The sequence below is a fragment of the Oryx dammah genome, unplaced genomic scaffold, assembly GCF_014754425.2.
Source record: "Oryx dammah isolate SB20612 unplaced genomic scaffold, SCBI_Odam_1.1 HiC_scaffold_26, whole genome shotgun sequence".
Classification (NCBI taxonomy): Eukaryota; Metazoa; Chordata; class Mammalia; order Artiodactyla; family Bovidae; genus Oryx; species Oryx dammah.
In genome coordinates, this window is record NW_024070210.1 from 81,905,515 (window position 1) to 81,930,345 (window position 24,831).

The following is a 24,831-nucleotide window of genomic DNA, read 5'->3' on the forward strand; positions in this document are numbered from 1 at the left end:
ACAGATCGAGACAGAAAAAGAAACATAAACCTTAACACATTAGACCAGAGGGACTTAATTACAGAGAAGATCAATGAAAACGAAAAGCTGGTTCTTTGAAAAGATAAGCAAAATTGATGAATCTTTAGCCAGACTTATCAAGAAAAAAAAGGGAGAGGACCCAAATTGGTAAAATCAAATACAATTTCATTTTGCAGATGAGGCTACTGAATCTCAAACCTGCCCGAGACTATAACTGATACTGCTTGGACTGGTCAGAACATTCATGTTCTTTCCCACACAATGGGATGTAAATTTCTTTAAACATTTTCTTTTCTGAGTGCTGGCAGAAAAAATTCAGTATCAGTAAACAGTCACGACTGAGAAATTCTACTTTGCCACTTCAACGGAATACTTATTAAACCATACAGTCAATATGGATGTAGCAAAAACTAAAGATAAAAATAACAGGATATCTGAAAACAGCATAGTTCAGTGTGGTAATTGCTCAATCCTATTTTGAAAAACCTGCTTAACTACTGAATATTCTGAAGCTGAACTTTGCACACTGGATCTTTCTGACTCTAAAACAAGGGAACACAATACCAACAAAAGATCTTTTTCCTATTATGTACCATGTAACATCGATGGTATATGGTCATGCAGGTGTATGACTTAAACAGGCTGCTATCAAGTAAAATATTACAAGTTAAGACTCTTAAGCTCTGTCATTTACAATGTTAACACAAATGACATATTCAAACTTTTACAGTAGACTAACTTGTGGTACAATTCAATCATGCTATGTATCTGGAAAAGGAGATCTTTGGTTTTAATTTATAAGACTGTACTAGTTTCGGTCTAAAAATTTCTTTCTGGGATGAATCTTAGGGAGACAGGAAAGATTGCTCCCACAGGTACTGTTCTAAGATGGAGACAATCTGACATCTAGATATACTTTACACTATCATTATCAGAAAGACAACAACTTTTCCCAGAGAAGACTCCAAGCTTTTTAGTCTCGACTATATGCCTAAGCCAACAGTTATTGAAACAATATTGCCTTATCATTATCTACACTCCTGGCTGCAGCAATTGTGTCCTTTTGCGATTCCTCCCTCCCTATTCCACCTCTATGCCTGATTGCCTGTTGCTAATTTTTTTTTTCCTGCTCCCAGCTTCCATTAGGTATCCCTATCTATTTCAAATATACTGACTTGAAATGAAAAATTTTTTGGTAGCTTTCTCTTTGACTTTTAGTTTCAACTTATGCCTGCTATGTGACCTGTACTTATTTACACTTACTGGGTTTTCCCTTCCTGACTAAAAGGAACTGGGTTATTGCCTCTGTGGTCACTGAGTGGTGAGGTTATTTTGAGCCATGAGGGCTGGGGGCAGGGTTAGGCTAGGAAAGTAGCTGAAATTATAAGTTTCGCAGCTGAAGCTAATCTTTGGCTTTCAAGTCTCATATACATTGCAATCTAATTCTCATTAAGAATAGAATACGTGTATATGACATATCATTTAAATTGTTATTTGAAATAACTGTAAAAACACATCCATAATTTAGAAGGAATAGCATTTTACTCGTTTCCACATTTCCAAAATTACACTGTCTGCATTTTGAATTAAGTGAAAGAGAAAGGTCACTTTTTCTCCTTTGTATCTCAAAAATAAATGAACTTTGACTAAGTTTCAGATGCAAAACAAGAGGTCTACCACAGACATTAATTTTAAGAAAGTTATTTAAGAGTCCCCCTTTCTTAAAGGGCTCCAGGAATTAAGATGGGTGACTATGGGCTAACACCATCTTTATCAAGTATTGGTAAAGGTTATAGATGGGAAAGCCTTTGCTTGTTGAACGAAGAGGAGGTATCAAAGAACTGAGTAACTGATAAAACTTCAATCTTGAATTAGGTTAGGTCTTGATCTGCTTCCAGCTAGTTGATCTCTTGAAATATGTGGGCTGTGCAGTAAGTCTTTGGTTGCTGTATGATTTTCTTCTTGCTTCTAAATTTCACATATTCTCAATTTGTTTTACAGATCAATCTTTTTTCTTTGGACTAAACCAATGTGGATAAGGGAGCCCAAAAGGGAATTAATCAGTTTTGGTGCATATTTTGAAGACACTTTCACAGAACATATTGCTCTGAAGTTAGGGTTAAAGTGACACTTTCCATTAGGATAATGTGGAGGACAACATTGTCTCAGGAGAAAGTAAGCATTCTAAGCTTTCCTCTCCTAGGCATCTTCCCTCAGGCACTGAGACTGCAGCCATCCAATTCATGGGGACAGGCAGAAAGAGACTTCAAAAGTCAAACATATTTCAACAGCTAATTTTTAGCAAGTCTGGCAATGAGATCTTTCCATTCTTCTCTCTTCTTTGTGATGTATGTAGGAGTGAGTAGCTGCAGTAGTGATTCTGGCTGTTGTCTAAAGAAGTTCTGACACAAGGCCTCAGTGTTACATATCACGTACATCCCACAGTCATAGCTGTTTTGTTGAGCAGGGGCTTTCTCTTCCACAAAGGCCAGTTTGTTTCCTTTTCTGCCTAAGAAAGCCTCTAGTTTCTCTGCTACCTGTTTTGCATGGAATGAGTTACTACCCCCATAAGAATCATAATGAAAAAAGCCATTTTTATCTTGCAGATAAACCAACAAGCTCCAGTGGGTTCCCCCAGCTGCGTGGTTGGAATTATCATTGATGGCTAAAAATATAACTCTCTTATTGCGGAGGTCCAAGGGTTCAAGGAACATGGCGATTTCTGCTGGGTTGCCAGTGCACTTGATGAACTGAGTAACTTCGGGGCTGATGAAACAGACGTGGTCAGAGCAGTCATGAAATTGACTGTTGGCAAAGTACTCAAAGGCAAACCCAATAACATTGTCATTGAGCCAGCTTGGAGGATCCAGTAGTGAGACGTCTGATTGCCGCAGAAGACTGTCCATGTAACTCAAGACTACTGGGTCCATCTTGTACTGACCAGGGCTGCTCAGAAATTCCAGAAGCTGAAGGAGAGGCAGAAGACAATATTTACTGTTGAATACGATACTTGACTGTAAAATGGGGATCATAAATAGCAGTTGCTCTTACAAGGTTTGGGGTAAAGATTAAATATAATTGTAAAGTGTTTAGCAACCATGGATGGTTAAGGATAAACATTAAAAAAAAAAAAAAACCTCTAGTTTAACAACCAGAATGAAAAATTTGGAAATTCTCCATATGAAATAGTAAGCACAGACTTAAAAATCTCTTTAAATGATGAGATTAGTTAAAATTATAACTGTTCTACCAAACTCTACATCATTAACCATATATTCGCCCCTTTAATGAATATGCATTATAAGAATGGCAAATTATATTAAAGATGAATTTTCAGAGACCAATTTAAATGTTACTAATTACTAAGAGAAATAGTTTCCATTTCAACATTAATTTTCAAGAGATAAGATAAAATATTGCTTCCTCATTGCGTGATGGAAAGTGACAGTGATTAGAGTTGTAGTTAAAAGGAACTGTAATTTCAAGAACAGAAAACAATGGGAGAAATACAAATGAAATTCATTCCTGGTTCTTCCCAGTTAGTAACATGAATGACAGTCTTTCCTGTCTTTAACCTCAAGGGGTAAGATGAAGACTATACAGTGTTTATAATGCAACTTAGGAATTCTTTTGGCAGTGACGTGTGGCAAAGGAATCAGGCAATCTGGGTCTAGCCCTAGTTCTACCACTGATTTGCTGGTTATCATCCGATTTTTGTCCTTGTTTCTATTTATCTGTAAAAAGGCCTCAGAGAGTTGTAGAAAAGGCCAGATAATTTTACTTGAAGGTATTAAAAAGAGTATAAAATAAAATGTTGTTCAAATAGTATTTATGTTATTAACTGGATAACAGTAAGATGATAAGGCTATGTTTTTTCCAGTGGTCATGTATGAATGTGAGAGTTGGACTGTGAAGAAGGCTGAGCAGTGAAGAATTGATGCTTTTGAACTGTGGTGTTGGAGAAGACTCTTGAGAGTCCCTTGGACTGCAAGGAGATCCAACCAGTCCATTCTGAAGGAGATCAGCCCTGGGATTTCTTTGGAAGGAATGATGCTAAAGCTGAAACTCCAGTACTCTTTCATGGGGTTGCAAAGAGTCGGACACGACTGAGCAACTGAATTGAACTGAAGATGATAAGACAATCTGGATAGAGGCCCAAACCAATCAAAGCAAATAAGGTTTGGAAACAAATGTCCATTTATACATCTTGTTCAAATGAAGGCATGACTAAATTAAGAGTGGGAGCAAGACAAGTCATATAGTAAGATTTATATGCTCATGATCCTCTTAAGCAAGGTGTTGACAGAGACAAGAAGTCTGATAAGTGTGGTAATACTGATATGACATTTAAACTCAGAGTTCACTGCTTATGCACTCACTTGGCAACATAACAATATTTCTAGAAATCACAAAGCAATAAACTGCCCCATGCAGATTGAGAATACAAAGCAAAGTGTATTGTAAGAAAATAATACTGCTATGAAAGACTAGGATAGAAGAGTGACATCAATTTAATCAATTCTGGCCATTAGATCAGTTATTTTACCACTTGGTTAGAGTATTAAAACAATAAATTTTTTTGACATAATCATTTTCATATAATCAAAACCCTGAAAAAACCTACAGAGTGAAATAAATGTACTCCTGAAGAAAAGAAAGCTAAAGTAATGATGTAGTTAGGAAGCACCAAAGATGGTTTTTCTGTGCATACAGAATATCATATGAACTATTTCAAAATGAATACAAGGCTGTTGATGAGTGGATATATCTATATAAAATAAGACAGCATGAATTAAGATTTTTCTTAAGAAGAAAGAATAACTTGAGCAGAGGCCTAAACTGGAGCTAGGAACAAAATTAACGAGGCACAGAGCACGTTTGTTATGGGTGGGCCACAAATTTGGCTCTTAGCTTTTGGCAGCTAACTACAGAGTGTTAAGTTAAACATTCACAATGTCCATAAGGGAAAAACAAAGCAACTGCTCAGGAGAAGTAAAAGCATTCTTTGTATTAAGGTCAGACAGATTTCTCTCAAGAAATTTTCATAAAAAACATGGAGTATCATAATGAACGCCCATAACATCTTTATATTATGGGACATTAATATACATAACATATATGGGGTATATAATATTGTTGTAAAAGATGAAATAATTTCACAGTACTATTTCTAACAATGATCTTTAATATTCAGTCTGATGGGAAAAGAGCAAACAGCTATCTAGTAAAAGCAGTTGTGGAGAGGCTAGGTGCTCAGTTGGTTGCTGATGGGACTGTATTTAAGGAGTATATGAGTATGAAAAAGGAATGACTGCATGTGCATTGAGCAAGGCTTCTTGATTCTCTCCCTCATGTCTTCAGTGACTACCAGGAGTGGTAAGGGCCAGATGGCAATGCTTGCTAAATACTTGGAGACCTGCTCTCTAAGCTGCCAGCTGAAATCAGTCCTATACATTAAGAGCAAATCCAACCAGGGATAGAAGCTCACAACAAGAAGGGTGTCTGAACAGATATGCATCTCACCATGGAGAATGTGTCCACAAGCAGGGTCAAGATTTTCTTTAGAAAATAGTTTTCCTGGTGTGTCTGATTTTGAAAACATCCAACATATAGATAATGTGTCAATCAAGGACTTAATTCTATTCCATACAGTTCAGTTGCTCAGTTGTGTCCGACTCTTTGCGACCCCATGAACTGCAGCACGCCAGGCCTTCCTGTCCATCACCAACTCCCGGAGTTCACTCAGACTCACGTCCATCGAGTCAGTGATGCCATCCAGCCATCTCATCCTCTGTCGTCCCCTTCTCCTCCTGCCCCCAATCTCTCCCAGCATCAGAGTCTTTTCCATGAGTCAACTCTTTGCATGAGGTGGCCAAAGTACTGGAGTTTCAGCTTTAGCATCATTCTTTCCAAAGAACACCTAGGACTGATCTCCTTTCGAATGGACTGGTTGGATCTCCTTGCAGTCCAAGGGACTCTCAAGAATCTTCTCCAACACCACAGTTCAAAAGCATCGATTTTTTGGCGCTCAGCTTTCTTCACAGTCCAACTCTCACATCCACACATGACTACTGGAAAAACCATAACCTTGACTAGACGGACCTTTGTTGGCCAAGTAATGAGTCTCTGCTTTTTAATATGCTATCTAGGTTGGTCATAACTTTCCTTCCATACAGCATGATTGCAATAGGTTAGCCATAACAATTCTAAAGCAAATGAAACCAAACTGGTCAAACCACCTTGGCCAAGAAAATGGACGCTAAAGTTCACATCTTAAGACTTGAATTTTAGACTCCATTCTGTTACTCAGTGGCTATGTCATCATAAAAAACTACTTCATTTCTTTAAGCCAGTTTCCTTTTCCGTCAAGTGAAAATATTAATACATGACCTTTACCACAGGGTATGTGTCAATATTAAATGAAGAAACACAGGTAACTAACATTTAAAAAAATATAACATACGGTAGCATTTCTGGATATCTACTGCGCCATCAGGAAATTTACATCCCAGCATCTGGTAACTGTAGTATATCACACTGAACAAATGTTTATTGAATGTTTCCTATGTGCTAGAGGCTAGAAAATCAAAATGGGAATAAAAGTCATAGTTTTTACCCTCACTGAGCTTAACCCTATTATGTTATAATGAACCCATAATGAATATATACATCTCTTTTACTCAATAAATACCTATCAAGTAGCTAATGCAGATGGAGGAGGAAATGGCAACCCACTCCAGTATTCTTGCCTGGAGAATTTCTTGGACAGAGGAGCCTGGTGGGCTGCCATCCATGGGTTAACAACCAGTTGGACATGACTGAGTGACTCACACACACATCTAATGCAGGTGTCATGGAAAATATAAAGATGTGTAAGGTGGGTTAGACTCAAAAGAAAAAAATTGGCAAACCACAAATAAAGTGAATTCAAAAGGGAAATGGATGGAGAGCTCAAATTAGGAAAGTCTTCAAGGAGAAAGTGGCATAAAAGTGGGCTCTTGAAAAGCAGAGAGGCGGATGCATGGAGGAGGGCATTAAGAAGGCAGAGGCAAGGAAAGTGCCTTTAAGTTTAGTCCACTCTGGCTGGAATGAAGCGGGAACAGTGATGCAGATGAAGGTTGGAGGAAGATTATTAGAAGTTAGGTGCTGATAAACTGATTTCTAGGTGTAAAGTCTAGAACTTATACTGGAGGAAATGGGGAGCCATTAATGGCTATGTCAATGCTTTGGAAAGACTGATGATTCAGGCACGGTATATAGGATTAATTGGTAGGGAGAGACACTGGAGATACAGATCAATTCGATTTTTAATGTAAGTAAACGTAGGAGGAGGATATGACGTAAACCAGGGGAAATGGTAGTAGGGGAAAGGCGAGGAGGAAAAGATATTATAGACAGAACCAGTAAGGGATCAGAGGAGGGTAGATAAGAGAAGAATTAAGAAACAGTTTGGAGAATTTTGTTGGCGTGACCAGAAGAGCAATGATCCCATCATTAATGGGGTAAGGGGAAAAAAAGAGATGGAAGTAGGCCTAGCACAAGAACTAGGAGCCATTTAGAACCATCCTAGGGATATTTCCTTTCTATACAGCAAGTACTGTACTTAGCGTATCTTGAGGTACAATTAATGTTTGTCAGATGAATGAAATACTTTTAAAGGGAGTCAGGAAATACAAATTAAGGGAAATAAGACATATAATATTTTTATATTGTAATATCCCTGTTTTTGCTTTAGTTTTATGTTTTGTCTGTTTTCTTCTGTTGATTAGTAGTAAATTCCTTTACAATTAAAAGATCTATGTTTTTGGTCTTGGTGGAAGGTACAGGAATACTGGGGAGACAATGACTTCCTTATAGTTGTGTGTGTAAAACTAAAATATAGTATACTTCTATGTTCTGGAGCCAGGAGGCTTTGAGTTTGGGCTCTGACTTCCACTTGTTAACTGTGCGACTGGCTGGGCAAGCTATTCATCCTCTTTCCGGGCCTCATTTTCCTCATGAGTAAAATGAGGTGGTAATAAAACCTGTCTCTCAGAGCTGCTTTATGAATTAGAAACATGACTGAAAAGACTTAGCACGTTCTCTGGTAGACGGCAAGCTCTCAAGGAAAACTTGTTTCCTTCCCCATTCCCTATATATTTTGGGTGGTAATAATGGACCTTAAAGATTTCTTGAAAATAAAGCGTCTGTTTGTCTCTTTATATACAGGTACAAAGATAGATCCGGCCAGGGCAGGACTGTGCATTTGAACTTTACCTTTGACGTGAGCAGAGGTGAATGCTAACACCACAGAAAAGTAGTCTCTCAACCTGTGTGAAGCAATGTCGTTAGTGTGTCGTCAGCATACTCAAACCTGGTGGTGGTGGTGGTCAGTGGCTTCAGTCATGTCTGACTCTTTGTAACCCCAGGCACCTCTGTCCATGGGTTTCTCCAGGCAAGAATACTGGAGTGGGTTGCCATTTCCTTCTCCAGGGAATCTTCCTGACCCAGGGATTAAACCCACATCTCTAGAGTCTCCTGTGTTGCAGGCAGACTCTTGTAATTATGGGGTTTACTTTATTATATCTTCCAACTTCTGTAGCTAAGTGAATACTGAATTCAAAGTATAGAACACTTCCCAAAATATTTAATTTTAACAAGAGACTATTTTTTAATATTCATCTTAAAATCCTTAAAGTGTATACAACTTAAATACTTCTGTTATAAAAACCAGGCAATAAAAATTAAAGGGAAAAATTATAATTCAAGAACCAGTCTGATTTCCTGCTGATATAAGTAAGGCAAGAAGCTGCAGGTTCATAGAAAAACACTAGGTTGGGAGTCAGCAGATTTGGGATTCAATTCAGATCTGCAATCAACCAGTTGTTTGACCCCGGAGAAGACATTTAAAACCCTTGGGTCTCAGTTTTCTCATCTGTAAAGTGAGGTTTGGACCAGATAAATAGTGGTTCTACCCAGGGAGGCACGTCAGAATCATCTATGGAGATTTTAAACACGTGATCTCTCTCTGGGGGGAGGGTCTGGGCACTTGTATCTTTAAGATGTTTCCAAGTGACTATGATTTCTCCAAGATTCCTCTAGCTATGGGCTTCCCCAGTGGCTCAGTGGTAAAGAATCTGCCTGCAACACAGGAGACTCTAGAGATGTGGGTTTAATCCCTGGGTCAGAAGATTCCCTGGAGAAGGAAATGGCAACCCACTCCAGTATTCTTGCCTGGAGAAACCCATGGACAGAGGTGCCTGGGGTTACAAAGAGTCAGACATGACTGAAGCCACTGACCACCACCACCACCACCACTAGCTATAGGGTTCTACAATTCTAAGCTCTCATCTTTAAAATCTTCCCTTCCTCTCTAAAGTTTAACTGGAACAAAATCATGCTCATTAGTTCACATATTCTTTATGGCTACTTTAAAAAATGTTTATTTATTTGGCTGTGACAGGTCTTACAGGTGCTGGCAAACTGTTCCTTGAAGCAGGTAGGATCTAGCTCACCGACCAGGGACCAAACCTGGGCCCTCTGCAATGGGAGCGAGGAGTCTTACCACTGAACCACCATCAGACAAAAACTTTGCCAGTCTCTGTTCTAGACCACTATAATGTAATCTGTTGTAAATGCCTAGGTTGAATTAATTTTAAGAGCTTTTAGGGGTCTAATAAAGCATTGAGGCTATTTGTTAAAATATCTTTAAGATAGAGATTAACCTTTAACTAGAGGTATTACTGCTGATTCAATTGGAATTTTTGATGAGGAAATGCTTAATTAGTAGATATAAGAACTGTCTATAGATGCGTGAGTAAATATTCATTTTATAAGATTAAAAATATACATCAAGATTTTAATTAATAAACATTTTAAAGTATGCAGCAATTCTCATAACTTTGGGATAATATGCCTGTTGTGGTTAAAATAACAGTAGTGACCCAGATAAGCTTTACTGTAAAGCCCCAAAGAAAACCTACTATCCCAGAACTGTGACCTTTATTCATTCCCCCCCCAAATTATTCAGTAAGAGTTCCTTAAAAAAAAAGGAACAGCTTCATTCAGTTATGTTTTTAAACACTGTAAAGTGCAAAGTGCAGCTGTTTATCATTTTAAGTGAAGATTCTAACAGTCAGTAGTTTCTAAATGCAATTTTCTTTCCCCCTCCTCACTCCCTTCATTTTTGTTTTAAATTGTATCAAACTGCAACTGCTCACAAATGTGGTCAGCGCTCCTATACATACATGGCTAGCTGCTAGCAAGATTCAATACACACACAAACACACACCAAAAATCAAGCACAGGCTAACTCCAATGCATCTTCCTAGAGCTTCAATTTCACCAGCATTGGGGGAAAAGAGCTAAGCAATTTAAGTATTTTTTAATATATTAAATACTAAAAATATTTTAATCAGTGACTTACAATACCTTAATTATTAACATAAACATGGATATAACAGCATAAAATGCAACATCAGCACAGATTTTTAAAATGAGAGATTAGCAGAGCACTTTTGCACCAGAGGAAAGCAATTATCTCTGCTTCATTCATCCTACTCTGCTGGCTTGGACACTTCAGTGCAACAGTTTAGTCTCCATACTTGATAGCTAGAGGTGGTGGTCAGTGGTTCAGTCATGTCTGACTCTTTGTAACCCCAGGCACCTCTGTCCATGGGATTCTCCAGGCAAGAATACTGGAGTGGGTTGCCATTTCCTTCTCCAGGGAATGTTCCTGACCCAGGGATTGAACCCACGTCTCCAGAGTCTCCTGCATTGCAGACAGATTCTTTACCAACTGCCTGCAATGCAGGAGACCTGGGTTGTCCTGAAGTATAGCCCAGGGGGTCACAAAGAATTAGACATGATTGAGTGATTAACACTTTCATACTTGATAGGCCTGTAACATAAATCACTAATTCTTAGGAACCAGATTCCCTAATAAACCAATTGATAAGTCTTGCTGATTCTATAGCCGTAATGTTCTGGACCTGTCCCAACACTTTCCATTTTCACTACCACCACCTCAGTCAAGTCCATCATTATTTCTTATCTTGATAGAGCCTAACATGTCTCCTTATTTCCACTATTGACCCCTCCAGTAAATTCACCATACAGCTGTCAAGAGTAATTGTTTAAACATTTAAGTGAGCTCACATCTGTCCTGTCCTCTGGCAGTACACTGTCACACTCAGGAAAAAATGTGAACTTCCCACCCTAGCTGCTTACAATCCCTCCTCCCACCCCACCCTCCAATGATTACATGGCCCTAGGGACCTCTCCAACCTCATTTCCATTACTCTTCCCCCTTGCCCACTAAGCTCCAGCCACACCAACTTTCCTCAAACATGCCATGTTTTCTTCCTCCTGAGGGCTGGGCTACTAGCTGTGCCTGAACGTTCTAGTGGTTGGCACCATGTGCTGGGTAATTTCAATTTAAATGCCACTTATTCACAGAGCTCTCCCATGTTCATCCAAAACAAGAGGCCACCACTCTCTTGTCCCCTAATTTCAATTCCTTGTGGAACTGAAACAGTCAGCACTTGTGGTTATCTGACAGTTTCTTTTTCACTATTTCTTCATTAATATTTTCCCCCTCTCCCCGAGGCCAAAAACATAAGCTCCATGATCATAAGAGAATAAAGAATCTTCTCTGCCTAAACCTGCTTACCATTCTGGTCCCCTGGACCTTCAATAAAACTTGTTGGGCATATGCTCAGTAAATAATAATTGTAGAATAAATGGATACTCACCTGATATAAATCATGTTCTGCAAAGAAATTTTTACTGTTGAGTCTTAGAAGTGTAAATGTAAGTCGCTCAGTTGTGTCTGACTCTTTGCGACCCCATGGAATAGCCCATGGAATTCTCCAGGCCAGAATACTGGAGTAGGTAACCGCTTCCTTTTCAAGGGAGTCTTCCCAACCCAGGGATCAGACCCAGGTCTCCTGCACTGCAGGCGGATTCTTTACCAGCTGAGCCACCAGGGAAGCCCCTTAGATGTATAAAGGACTTTCATTCCTTTTAGTCTAACTTCCTACCCCAGGAAGGAATTTTTCATTTCTATTCTCAGGGAAAAACATGCAGGAGTTTGACTTACAACTAGCTGTGTAATATTAGAGCAGAAATAGCTAAGTCAATACAACTGTAAAAAAACCAAATCCATGCAGTTGGAAATTTTAAATATGATGATGAAGACGTTACAAATCAGTGGGAGAAATATAGGGATTATTCCACGTTTTCACTGATGACTATGTCTTATAGCAGTGCGATCCAGCAGGACTTTCAGTAACAATGGAAATGCTCTTCATCTGCAATGTCCAATATAGTAGCCACTAGCCACACTAGCTATTGAGCACTGGCAAAGGGCTAGTGAGACTGAAGGACTGATTTTAATTTTAACTCAAATTTAAATAGCTACATGTGGGCAGTGGCTACTATTTTGTTTTTTTTTTTTTTCAGCTGCACCTGGTGGCATATGGGATCTTAGTTCTCCAACCAGAGATTGAGCCCCCTGGAAGCACGGAATCTTAACGACTTGACTACCTGGGAAGTCCCATGGCTACTATCTTGGACAGCACAGTTTCATAGAATTTTACAGGCATTTCAGGAAATAAAAAGATTACATGGTTAAGTAAGTTAGGGAAATGCTACATCCCCAAACGCCTTATTGTTGACTCACGATGCACACAAGCATATTAGAGGCTAAGAGAGGTTCTGCAATACAGACACTTAACTTTTCTCAGTCTGATTCTTTCCCAGCTCCTTTGACCAATGGAACACTTTTTGTTTTCTGTTTTGGTATAATATCTATTAACACCTCACCAACTGTGCAGTGATGTTTGGGATATGCTAACTGGGAAATTTAATAAATGACACTGGGACAATTTGTTAATCATTTGATTAGAAAAAAACTGAAGCTAGATCCCTACTTCAGACGTCATATTGAATTCTATTTCAGATCGAGTGAAATTTAAATGCTAAAAAGTGAAACAAAAATATTAAAAGAAAATAGAGCTTAAAAACACTTTATACAGCTGGCCAATACACACATGAAAAGATACCCAACGTCTTATTCATAATCAAAGAAATGTATGTTGAATTAAGATTTCATTGTTCACCTGCTAAATTAGCAAAGATAAGAAAACTGATAATAACCGGCATTGCTGAGTAACTACAGGAAAATGCAGTCTCACTGTAAACAGGAGTGTAAACTAATGTGAGTTTTTTGAAGGATAATTTGCCATTATATTTTAATATTTTGGAAATATGTAGGTATTACACTTTCAGAAATTCATCTTAAGCGAAACTTTAGGATACATGCAAAAATTTAACAAGGATGTTTACCACAGTAATATTTGTAAAAGAAAAACTGGAAATAATCCCAAAGTTTAAAAGAGGACTGGTAAAATAACAGGGTTTCCATTTAATGGAATACTTTTCAGCCATTAAAAAATAATTGACATAGATGCTCATAATATGCTATGAAAAAAAGGTTATATAAAAATTTGTACAAAATTAGTCAAGGATGATAGCTGTCTATAAAGTTTTAAGAATAGGACTTTAATACTTTTAAACTTTTTTCTAACTTTTGATATTGCTTTATTCCCCCCCCCCTTTCTAATGAGTATATAACCAAGAAATACAGCTACTTTCATTCATTCAAGAAAGAAATGTAGCACCTCTCACTTTTACAGTCACCTAAAATCTATCTGGGGCTTCCTTGGTGGCTCAGACGGTAAAGAACCTGCCTGCAATGTGGGAGACATGGGTTTGATCCCTGGGTCTCATCCCTGGGTCAGGAAGATCACCTGGGGAAGCAAATGGCAACTCACTCCAGTATTCCTGTCTGGAGAGTTTCATGGACAGAGGAGCCTGACAGGCTATAGTCCACACGACTAAGTGACTAACACACACACACGCAAAATATATGTTTCTTTGACTCGCTGGTCTCACTTATGTCCTCTAGGAAAAAAACAATAAGTCTAATCTCTCTTGCACAAAGTTTCAAACACAAATATTTAAATATAATCTGATGTTCATTAAAATTAGATTACACCCAACTTTTCATGTATAATTCCATTTGAATTTCACAAAATGAATCACATTCAAGACCAAATGTGCTTTTCACTTCAGACTAAGCAGAAAAATTTTCAGGAAGGAAGTTGAAGCCTTATTTTTTGGTTTCAATTTCCCTTAATTAAACATTTCCTTTTAATGCTAGCCTAACCCATCCAGAGATTTGTATCAAGTGGCATGTAAAAATTACCATTAAGATTTTATATCTTTCTTGAAGACAGAGATTAGTTTTCACTCATGCCTGCTATCTTCAGTGCCTGAAAACAAACAAGATTGTTAAAAACATAAGATTTCTCAATTTTATAAGTTATTTATGCGTGTGTGCTAAGTTGCTTCAGTTGGGGTCTGACTCTGCGACCCCATGGACCATAGCCCGCCAGGCTCCTCTGTACATGGGATTCTCCAGGCAAGAATACTGGAGCTGGTTGCCATGCCTTCCTCCAGGGCATCTTCCCAACCCAGGAATTGAATCCCCAGGTATCTTACATCTCTTGCTCTGGAGGTAGGTTCTTTACCTCTAGTGGTATATGGGAAGCCCCAAATTATTTATAAATTTGAACAATATACCTCTCACGTGAATCTTTTACCAACAGAGGAATTCAGCTCTCAAAGCAGAAAAACCATTTGGTATGATGATGATGCCTGGTAACTCATCAGCCATAAATTCCATTTGGCCCTCCCTTGGGCCAGGGAAATAGACTAAGTAACCTTTTAGGATTTCTTCTAGCACTGAGGCTCTCTATTTATGGTTCTGTTACTTATTAGGCATGGTTAAGGGGTCACGGACCAGAAAAAAAACTTTATTCTTAGTCTACCATTACACTTCAAAGGTTCCATCTGTAGTTGTCACAATTTTTCCCCCCTTTCTTATATACTTTGTGTAAATACCAGCCTTTTCTAGAAATGATTTTGTTTAAATTTTCTGAGAAATGACTTAATTGCAAAATTTGAAATGACTGGGACTGTAAATATAGTGGATGGGGAGGACACTTTTAATGAGAGGTTTGAATAAGATATATTTTACGAAGGAGTAGACAGAATTTTATTTAGTATATAGCTACTATTATACCTTAGGTGATAAGATGTGGTCAAGCTAAAGTTATAATCTGCCTGGTTTCATAAATAATCACTGTACACACAGTAGCTATATGCAAACATCTGGTTTAAAAGAGAATGAAAAAGGCATCATTTTTAAATTATTTGTCTTGTAGATTTCAAAGCCTGGTAAATTATTTTTTTCCATAGTTAAAAGGTAAACTGTTAGTACAAACTCCTCTTTAATGAGTCTCAAAAATGTGCTTGGTGAATAGCAGGTGCTCAATAAATATTTTATCAACAAATAAAATAATGAATTTGTTTTATTGTGCTGATAGGAAAACAGGGTCTGATGGGACCCAATTGTGACATACAGAATTTATCTTTAAATGTTAATTAACACAAATACTTGCTGAGTTATCTGATGAGGTCTGAATTACATATTAAATAGGACTAAACATTTCCAGCATCTACATATTTTAGCTGTTAATGTAAAGTGCAAAGTTGCTACAATAAACAGTAATGGGAAAATTATAGCCAGAAATCCACAAGTTACTGTTTTGAAGGAATTTAACCTATCACACTACTCTGCGACAGCATTTACTTATTTTTTTGGCCATGAGGGAACCCAGGCCTAAGATATTTTAAATCTACAATATAGATGCTCAAAAATAATAACTGTAACCAGGACAACTGTATTCTAGTGCTTTTATAATGGATGAATGCTCAAAGGTGTAGTCATCTAATTGGAAGCCAGAGAAAGGAACTTTCAGAGATTTTCTGTAAGTAATGAAAATTCCTCAGAAATTTCAAGAATTCTCTCTGCTTTAAAATAGACCTGTTCCCCGACTCCCTAAGAAAAGGAAACTTGAACCATAACAATAGGTAGATAGACAAGTGAATATAAACTAGTCATGCTGAAGAAAATAGAATCTGGTTCAGAAAACTAACTTTACATTACTTACTTGGTTTAGTAATACCTGGGCCTCAAATTTAATGTTTTTAATAATATGGTTAAAAAGGCACATCATTTGGGGAGTAACTGGGATTTGAACAGTAAGTTTTCTATAGTCTGGCAATGGTCAATTTCCAAAAAGATGGGTTCCCTAGGCCTTGAGGACTTCCTTTTTGTTTACTAATGCATTTACCCAGCAAAGAAGGTTTAAGGAATTGGCAAGGAGACGAGTCTTGACCTTAAAAAGTCACAACTGTAGAACTCACAGGTGTAGATGGAAATATAACCAAGAAAGGCCTTGGCAACATCTAGGAACTTAGATACATGGTAAAGTGAAGTCGCTCAGTCGTGTCCCACTCTTTGTGACCCCATGGACTGTAGCCTACCAGGCTCCTCAGTCCATGGAATCTTTCAGGCAAGAGTACTGGAGTGGGTTGCCATTTCCTTCTCCCGGGGATCTTCCCAACCCAGGGATCGAACCGAAGTCTCCTGCACTGCAGCTTTACCATCTGAGCCACCAGGGAAGCCTAGATACATGGTAAAGTCACTGCTTATTAGACGTTCTAACATTATCATTACACTACAAAAGAAAGGGCTAGCCTCTTGACCTGGAAAAATGCTAACAGATCTCTACACAGGTGTGCACCTCTTTGTTGAAAGGCATGTAATTTAGTCCAATCTTTTCCTTTAGGTTGGTCACACTGGGGAAATAAAGGAACTTAGTAGACTCTTTAGAGATTGCTTTATGATAAAATTTAGTTTTTTAAAAAATTTAATTAATTGCTGGTCTAGCCTCTTCATTCCTATCTTCTGATAGAATGTAACCTGTACATTACTGCTAATTATTTTTCAAATAGAACTCTAGTTTCATTATCCTGCTCCAAGTTTTTAAACATTTCTCCATTGTCTACCAAAATTAAGTACAAACTACAGCATGGCATTAAATAATCTGAACAAAAATAGCCCTAACCTATCTTTCCCAATTTACTTCCTTGTACTTATCCTATATAGCCACAAGCTCAGTTCTCAAATTATTAGGCAACAGTAGATTAGTAGCAGTTACTGCAACTAAATTATAGGAAAAGAGAAATTGCCAGTTCTCTATGCTGATTCCAACAGAAAGGTTGAGAAGTGAACACTGCTCAAGTACTTTTCCAGAACACTTACTTGATCTGTTGTGATCTTGTTTAAAACCATTACAGTGAGCTATTTATAAATCTAGGATCCTTGGACCAGAAGGTGGCTAGAATTAACGGTTCCATGAACTTAGATTAGGGGGAAAAATTGCATCTTTTCAATAACCTCTAGCTGAAATTTAACATCTTCAATAAGTGTAGGCAATAATCCTCATATTACTGGTGTCTTTGTCACCAACAGGAATATACTTCCAAATCACATTAAAGTTGTTACAGGTATATCAAAATAAAATTTATACTCATCACTATTTTGAAATTACATAATTACCTGGTACCATAAAGAAGGCTGAGCACTGAGGAATTGATACTTTTGAAATGTGGTGTTGGAGAAGACTCCTGAGAGTCCCTTGGACAGCAAGGAGATCCAACCAGTTCATCCTAAAGGAAACTCAATCCTGAATATTCATTGGAAGGACTGATGCTGAAGTGCCAATATTTGGACACCTGATGGGAAGAGCTGACTTATTAGAAAAGACCCTGATGCTGGGAAAGATGGAAAGCAAGAGAAGGGGATGACAGAGGATGAGAGGTTGGATGGCATCACCGACTCAATGGACATGAGTTTGCGTAAACTCTGGGAGTTGGTGAAGGACAGGGAGGCCTGGAGTGCTGCTGTCCATGGGGTCGCAGAGAATGAGACATGACTGAGTGACTGAACAGACCTGCTGCCTGATGTTATTTAATGTGTAAGGAATCGCATATGTAACCACATCACACACGTTTTTATATTTTTACAACTTTCAATAGAAATAACTTCATTTGTTTCTATGTATTTTATTTTATACATCTATATTATACATATTAATTGCTTGTAGAATATAACCTAAACACTTTAGCATGGAATTCAAGGCTCTTCATTATCTGTTCACACCCACTTTTTCATCTTCATCTCTGTCCCACCCCTACTTTTCATACTAAACTCTAGTCACACCAGACAATGGTGACTCACTCTTATCTGGTGGCTGATAAGTTTTCGAATTAACCCTAGTTAAACCATTCAATGGCTTGAGCTTGGCCTTACACAGACTTTCTCTGCCTGCCAAAAGAATTCTTTTAAAGGTTTGTTTTTCCTAATACTATGAGGTCCTAATAGGGCTGATTCTTTAAGTCTTTCTCATTCCTTAAATGATTGATGAATTATAAAAGACAGTTTCTAAACTGGCAAGGCACTGTGTACCGTACTCATCTCTAGGGGTCTGAAGTTTGCTCTTGACTCTCATAAATTAGCCTAGCTTTGATCTTTTGGGGTAAAGAAATGAGGATGGCCTGGAGCTGGAAGCCTGGATCCCCAGCTGATCAACCCTGGATGGAAAGGAAAAGGAAAGAGAGCAGTAACTGAGGTGGACCTGATTAAGACCGAAGGATGGAACAGTGCCAGAGGGAAAGGCAGGAGTGACTCTTTCCCCCATTTTCCAGAGCCATTATTCAAAACGTCATCACTTTGACCAAGCTCCCATTCCATCTCCAACTCTTTCTCATCAGATGACTCCCATCTTAATGTTACAGGGCCACTTTTATCAACCTTCTGCCCTCCCCTACTTCTCACTGCTTTCCTTTGTTCTAGTTGAGTGGTTTTTAACCCACAGCCTTACTCATCTCAGAAGTTAAAAAAAAAACCAATACCTGGGTTTAATTGGCCTCAGGTGGAGCAACTGCATTGGTTTTATAATTAAAAAGCTTCCCAGGTGACTCTAATGTGCATACAAGATTGAAAGCCACGAGTATTCTTGGTTTTGTAAGTTAACTACTCGCACCAATAAATTGTCTTCTCGGTTCCATGGTACTTTTATGCCCCAAAGTCTCCCATCTTGAAGAGTCTTGTGGCTCACACGCTTGCCCCAACCACTTTACAACGATGTTTTTTAAAGGGTAACCTACACTTGCATGGTTTTCACCAGCTATATTCTTTGATTAACTTTTTACTCTTTCGGCCAGTACTAGCACATGCTTTTGTACTTTCTGCTTCTATCTCTTCTATTTTTTTGACCTACTGCTCACTAGCCTTTTAACAAAAATTAAGTGACTCAAAGGTCACCTTGGAAGGGGTTCCTCAAGTCTTTCTACACAATCATGCTCAAGAGTATCCTGTAGGTTTTTTCTCCCTACTTTAATTTTACTTTACTACCACTGCGAATTATCTCCTCGTCTCTGACAGAGCGCTTCAGAAAGCTGAAACTATTTCATCTGCTTCTGACTTTCTGGAGTCCAACGCACAGAAACCATTTAGTGAAAAGTCTGAGGGATGAATGAAAAGTAGAACTAGGAAACGGAGGTCGGGGGCGGGGAAATACAGGGCTTGTGTGGAAACCAGGAAAGGGGGCGAACAGGAGTGTCGCTGAGAATTCTTGCCATAATTGAAAATGGGGCCCAGATACGCTAGATTTCCGTGGACCGCAAAGCGGTCCCCTGCCCGGACCCACAGACCAACAAACCAAAGTAGGGAGCAGGCTTCTTACCTGCTTCGGGCCTCACCACCCCTACCAGCCTCCAAACAGCTCTGTACTGGCCGGAAAAGCTGCGCTATAGTCGTAAATCCAGAGTTTTCTACCGCCAACATTGCGACATTCCTCTCTAGTCCTCTAAGGCAGAGGCTCCCAGCTCTGCCGTAAAGTGAGGAAGAAAAGTTTGGGCGGGGCCGCCTGAGGCCGATAAGACGGGGCGTGTCCGCCCGAGGCAATTGCAATGGGGCGTGTCCGCGCAAGCGCACGTTGTATTCGCTGGCGGTGTCACGTGCGGGGGCGGGGCCGGGCAGGATCCCGCAGGCGGTAGGGGGCGTGGGAGGTAAGTGCGCGCGCGCCTGCTCGTCTGCAGCCTGGGAGTCGCGCGGGGCGGGGCCGCGTGCGCGGGGTCGGGGGCGCGCGGGCCGGAGCTGACTGGGACGCGGCGGCGCTTGGCTGTGGCTGCTGAGTCCAGCTAGGACGCTGAGACGCGGCTGCGAAGGCACCCTCTGGCACCAGCAGAGGCAGCGACACCGGTTGAGGCGGCGGTGCAACGCGTGCTGGGCGGGTGCGGCGGGGGATGTGCCTGCCCAGGCCGGGCGGAGTCTCTCTGACAGGGCGGGGGATGCGCGGCGGCCGCTCGCCTGGACCCTAAAGCAGCTGGGCCCACCCTCCCGGAACCGTCCGACCCTCGGTGGTCTCGATCTCTGCTGTCTCCTCCGGCCTGACCCTGGGGCCGAGGCTGGGAGGCGGCTTCCGCCGAAGAGGAGGGGGCTGCGGTGGCCACCGCGGCGGAGCCCGAGGTAAGACCCGCCCAAGCCGCCCAGCGGCCCTGCCGCCCGGCCCGGCCCACGTCTCAGTCTCTCTCTTTGGCTCCTGCGGGGCCGCTCCGCCCCGCCCCAGCGGAGACGCCCCGCGAGCGGGTCTGCCCCGCAGCCTCCCAGATACCCGATCGCTGCCCAGGGTCCCCAGTAGACCCCACCCATGGTATCTTCCATTGGCCAGACACCCTCCTGGCCCTCCAACCTCTCCTGGGGTTCTATCATCCCGCCCCACCCCCCCAAGCCAGTACACCCTATTGGAACCCCCTTCGGACTCTTAGACGCTTAATGGGGCCTCGAGACTCTGTTACATCTTCCCGTGAGCTGACCGGATCACAGTTTCTCCGACCCACTTACGGCTACCCCCGAACCCATTGCGACCCCCTGGTCCAGGGCAGATCCGTCGTGGCCACCCTTCTCAGCAGACCTCCTAACCCCCACCCTCGGCTCAGCCGACTGGCGCTTCCCCTAACCCAACTCGGCTTTCCCACAGTCTGTTTCATGATGCTCTTACCTCCCACGAGATCCGGTATCAGCCCCTCTGTAGCCACCATCAACTGCCGCCTCTCCCGCCGACTCCTGCTGTAGCCTCTCCCACAGACCTCTTCTCCTTAGGCAGACCTTAGTATCTTTCTCCCCGCTCGTGATCCTTTGATTGGAAAGACTTTGCCATGAAATCCTGAAGGGGTGTTACCCTTGTATATTCCCTCAGTGGGGATTAAGGGACCCAACTGATACCGAGGTTTGGAGGGTCTAGTCTGGTGGCTATAGAGAGTGAGAGGGAAGAGCATGGAAACCCAGGGCAGGGGGTGTATGCTATTGTAAGATCACACAGCCTGCTTCTCATCTTGTCTCTTTTCTAGAATGTGTGAGGTAATCCAGATCTTGACAGTTTTGGGACTTTTGTAAGGATTAAATCACATATCACTAATGAATAAAACTGTGTCTCCATGTGTTATTATTTGCTTCACGTTCTTGTAGATTTTAATATATCTTTGGCACTGTTTTTGAAGGATACTAGGGTGTTTTTTTAAAGTATTATTTTATTGTTTTTCAGTTTTCTGGAAAAGTAAGATTTGTAGTTTTCCTTCATCCCTGAAGGTTTTAATGCCAGTTCAATAATAAAATTCTGCTACTTGGTGCTGCTGTCTTGCTTTTCCAAGGAACAAGTATGGTTACCATGCAGTGTTCACCGATGTCATTTTGAGCAGCCTTCTCAGCAGTAATAAAATATTGAATAAAATAGTTTATTGAACTCCTGAGCTGTCAAGAAGGAAATGTAATCTTACACCGAATGATCAGTGCATAATTTTAACGTTGGTAGAAGGATGAAGTATAGAGGGGCTTTTGTAGTCAGTACTTAAAAATTTTTTATTTTGTGTGTGTGGAACTAAGGAGGGAAAAAAATCATATGAAAATTATAGGTCATAGCTAGACATAGTATAAAAGTCAAAAGGTTCGAAAAATGATGCAGTAAAAAGTTTCTCATCCCCGTTTATTCGCCAGCCACCCATTTTCCCTCCTTAGATGCAACCATTATTTCCATCTTTGTGTGTGTTCTTGTGATATTTCTAGCGTACAAGTCTATACATTTATATTTTTAAAACACTCCACACACAAATGCTTGCATACTGTATATTATGGCTATAGCTCCCCCCTCTCCCTTTAATAATAGATCATAGAGATCATTCAACAATAGTACATTTGGAATTGCCTCATTTACTGGCTAGATAGTATTCCATTCTGGTGATCTTGAGGTTATTTTCAGTCTTTGTTTTTACAGACAGTGCTATGTGCTTTTCTGTTAAATATATCAGCTGTTATATGTATGTTTTAAGTAATTTTCAGGATTCAAAAAATTTCCCGATGATTCTTTTATGAACCTACAAAAAAGGATATAGTTAAAGTAAATTTCTCATTGAACCACTCGCTGGGCTTTCATGAAGTTACTAGCTTTGATAGAGTTTATATTATTTGGATTTTTTATAATGTTTTATTGGTCTTCCCTGGTGGCTCCGTGGTAATGAGCACTTGCAATGCAGGAGCCACAGAAGATGCAGGTTCAATCCCTGGGTCAGGAAGATCTGGAGGAGGGCATGGCAGCCCACTCCAGTCTTTTTGCCTGGAGAATTCCATGGACAAAGGGGCCTGGCAGGCTGTAGTCCGTAGAGTCTACTTAGCATACATGTACATAAATGTTTATGTTTATTTATAACTTACTTGATAGTTATTGAAGGATTTAAAGGAGGGGACTGAAATGATTTGCATTTTTAGAAGATCACTCGATCTACTTTGAGGAGAGTGGATTGAAAGGCAGGCTAAAGGTGTTGGGGGCGGGTAACCGGTAATGGTGCAGCTTCTTTATTTGGGTTTTGAGAATAGACAGAATTTGGTGATGTCACTGGATTTGGTATTAGACTGAGGGTTCATAGAGATAAGATCTAGGTTTCTAGCTTGTGCCTTTCACTGAGGTGAGGATCTGAATGAGGGAGGAATGGAATTTTTGTTTTTATCAAGAAAGAGGAATTCAATTTGTGATATTTTGAGTTTGGGTGACTGGTGATTATATTTCTAGCAGATGTAGATGGCCAGTAGGCAACTGGATTTGTGGCTTAAGCTTGTTGTTAAGTTCTGGGTTGATAGTAGGTTTAGGTGAGAGGAGAAAAGATTGTAGGATAGAAATTCAGCATTTACAACACACATAGAATTGAATGTCTAAGCTATTAATAGTAAATTATGTGGTTCAGTTCTGTAAAGAATCTTGTTATAGTTTAAACATCAGTAGGTTCACTATCTGACAAGACTTTTCAACAGTGTTTTCCCTTGAGTGATATATAGTTCTGAGGGAAATGGAAGTAAACTTAGGTTTTTGGAAAGGCAAAACCTCAGTAGAAGTTAGCACTAAAACCCCGGTTTTTCTAAGTGTTTAGATTATAGTATTGTAAAAGTTGTTCAGTCTTCATTGTTTACAGAGTATAGGAGCTTGGAAAATGTTGTTTGCCAAAAATATTAAGTGTTTTAGTGTATGATTTCTAGCTATATTAGTAATAGAGTTTAGTCAAAGATTTTTCGGTCGTGTTTTTAAACCATGTGATTAAATGTGTGCTCAGTCGCGTTCAACTCTTTTCGACCCTAGGACTGTAGACTGCTAGGCTCCTCTGTCCATGGAATTTTCCATGCAAGAATACTGAAGTGGGTTGCCATTTCCTCCTCCAGGGGATCTTCCCAACCTAGGGCTTGAACCTGCATCCTTGTATCTCCTGCATTGACAGGCAGCTTCTTTACCACTGTGACATAACATTGCCTTAATGTATTTATAAGTCTCGAGCTGCCTTGTAGAGCTCTTTCCTTTACTCTGGACCCCTGTAAATCACTGCTAATGGACATTTAATCTTGGATTCACATTTCAACAAGCACTTCAGATATGTATAAAATAAAACTCATCTCTGCCTCCCTTCCCTCCAAAAAGCTGTCGGGGTAGAAAGAGACAAAGGCAGCAAAATCTTTTCTTTCCATTTCCTGTCTTGATGAATGGTACCACTCTCTCCTCATGAAGCCTTCAGGAAGCTGGAAATCATCCTCCACTCCATTCTGTACCAATCTACCAGTATCACCAAGTCCGACACATTCTCCCTCATGATATTTCAAATCACTGTTATTGCTGTTTTTTGTTGTCTCTATTTTAACCCCAAATGTCTGTTGGTCTTCTTGTCCTCTCTTCTGCCTCTTGTTTTGCCATACCCTCTAGTTCATTCTCTGCACTGCCGCCAGAGTTAAGTGTTCTAAACTGCTCTTTTAGTTAGGCTCTTTCGTATGCAAGGAAGAGACTCAGGTTACCTTCCTGAAAGAAAACATGCACAAGGGAACGCAGGAAAAGTTAAACAGCTTGGTCTTAGAAAGAACGTGAGCTTAAAAATAAAACTGGAAGCCGGAAAAGACAGGTTTCACTCTGAGTGAGTGAGTGAAAGTCGCTCAGTTGTGTCTGACTCTTTGTGACCCCGTGGACTATACAGCCCATAGAATTCTCCAGGCCAGAATCCTGGAGTGGGTAGCCTTTCCCTTCTCCAGGGGATCTTCCGAACCCAGAACTCACTCTAGTGCTCTACTGTTAACTTGTCTTAGCTACTTGTTCTGTTTCATTTTGTATTATTTTTTTCTTTCTACTCGAATCACCCCCCTCCCCTACCCCCCAGTCTCACAGCTTTCATTTATTCTTAATTTTTGCCTCCTTATAACTGCCATCACTTCCATGTCAATATCTTGCCTCCTGGCTATTATCTCTTTAGCTTAAGCTCCTGTTGCTAACT

The 24,831-nt window shown here is 40.1% G+C and overlaps 1 protein-coding gene across 3 annotated transcripts; it reads right to left on the reverse strand.

Moving 5' to 3' along the window:
- Positions 1-1,544: 1,544 nt before the first annotated feature.
- SENP8 (SUMO peptidase family member, NEDD8 specific) lies at positions 1,545-21,097 on the reverse strand. Of its 3 annotated transcripts, none has more exons than XM_040227424.1 (2): positions 21,039-21,097; positions 1,545-2,987 (listed from the first exon to the last, which is right to left on the reverse strand). In XM_040227424.1, exon 2 carries the CDS (start codon positions 2,949-2,951, stop codon positions 2,313-2,315), a length of 639 nt encoding a protein of 212 aa, XP_040083358.1. In that variant the 5' UTR covers positions 2,952-2,987; positions 21,039-21,097; the 3' UTR covers positions 1,545-2,312. The 3 variants fall into 3 exon arrangements, with proteins under 3 accessions (XP_040083358.1, XP_040083356.1, XP_040083357.1); XM_040227422.1 differs by lacking the exon at positions 21,039-21,097 and adding an exon at positions 19,722-19,877; XM_040227423.1 differs by lacking the exon at positions 21,039-21,097 and adding an exon at positions 17,534-17,748.
- Positions 21,098-24,831: the final 3,734 nt, after the last annotated feature.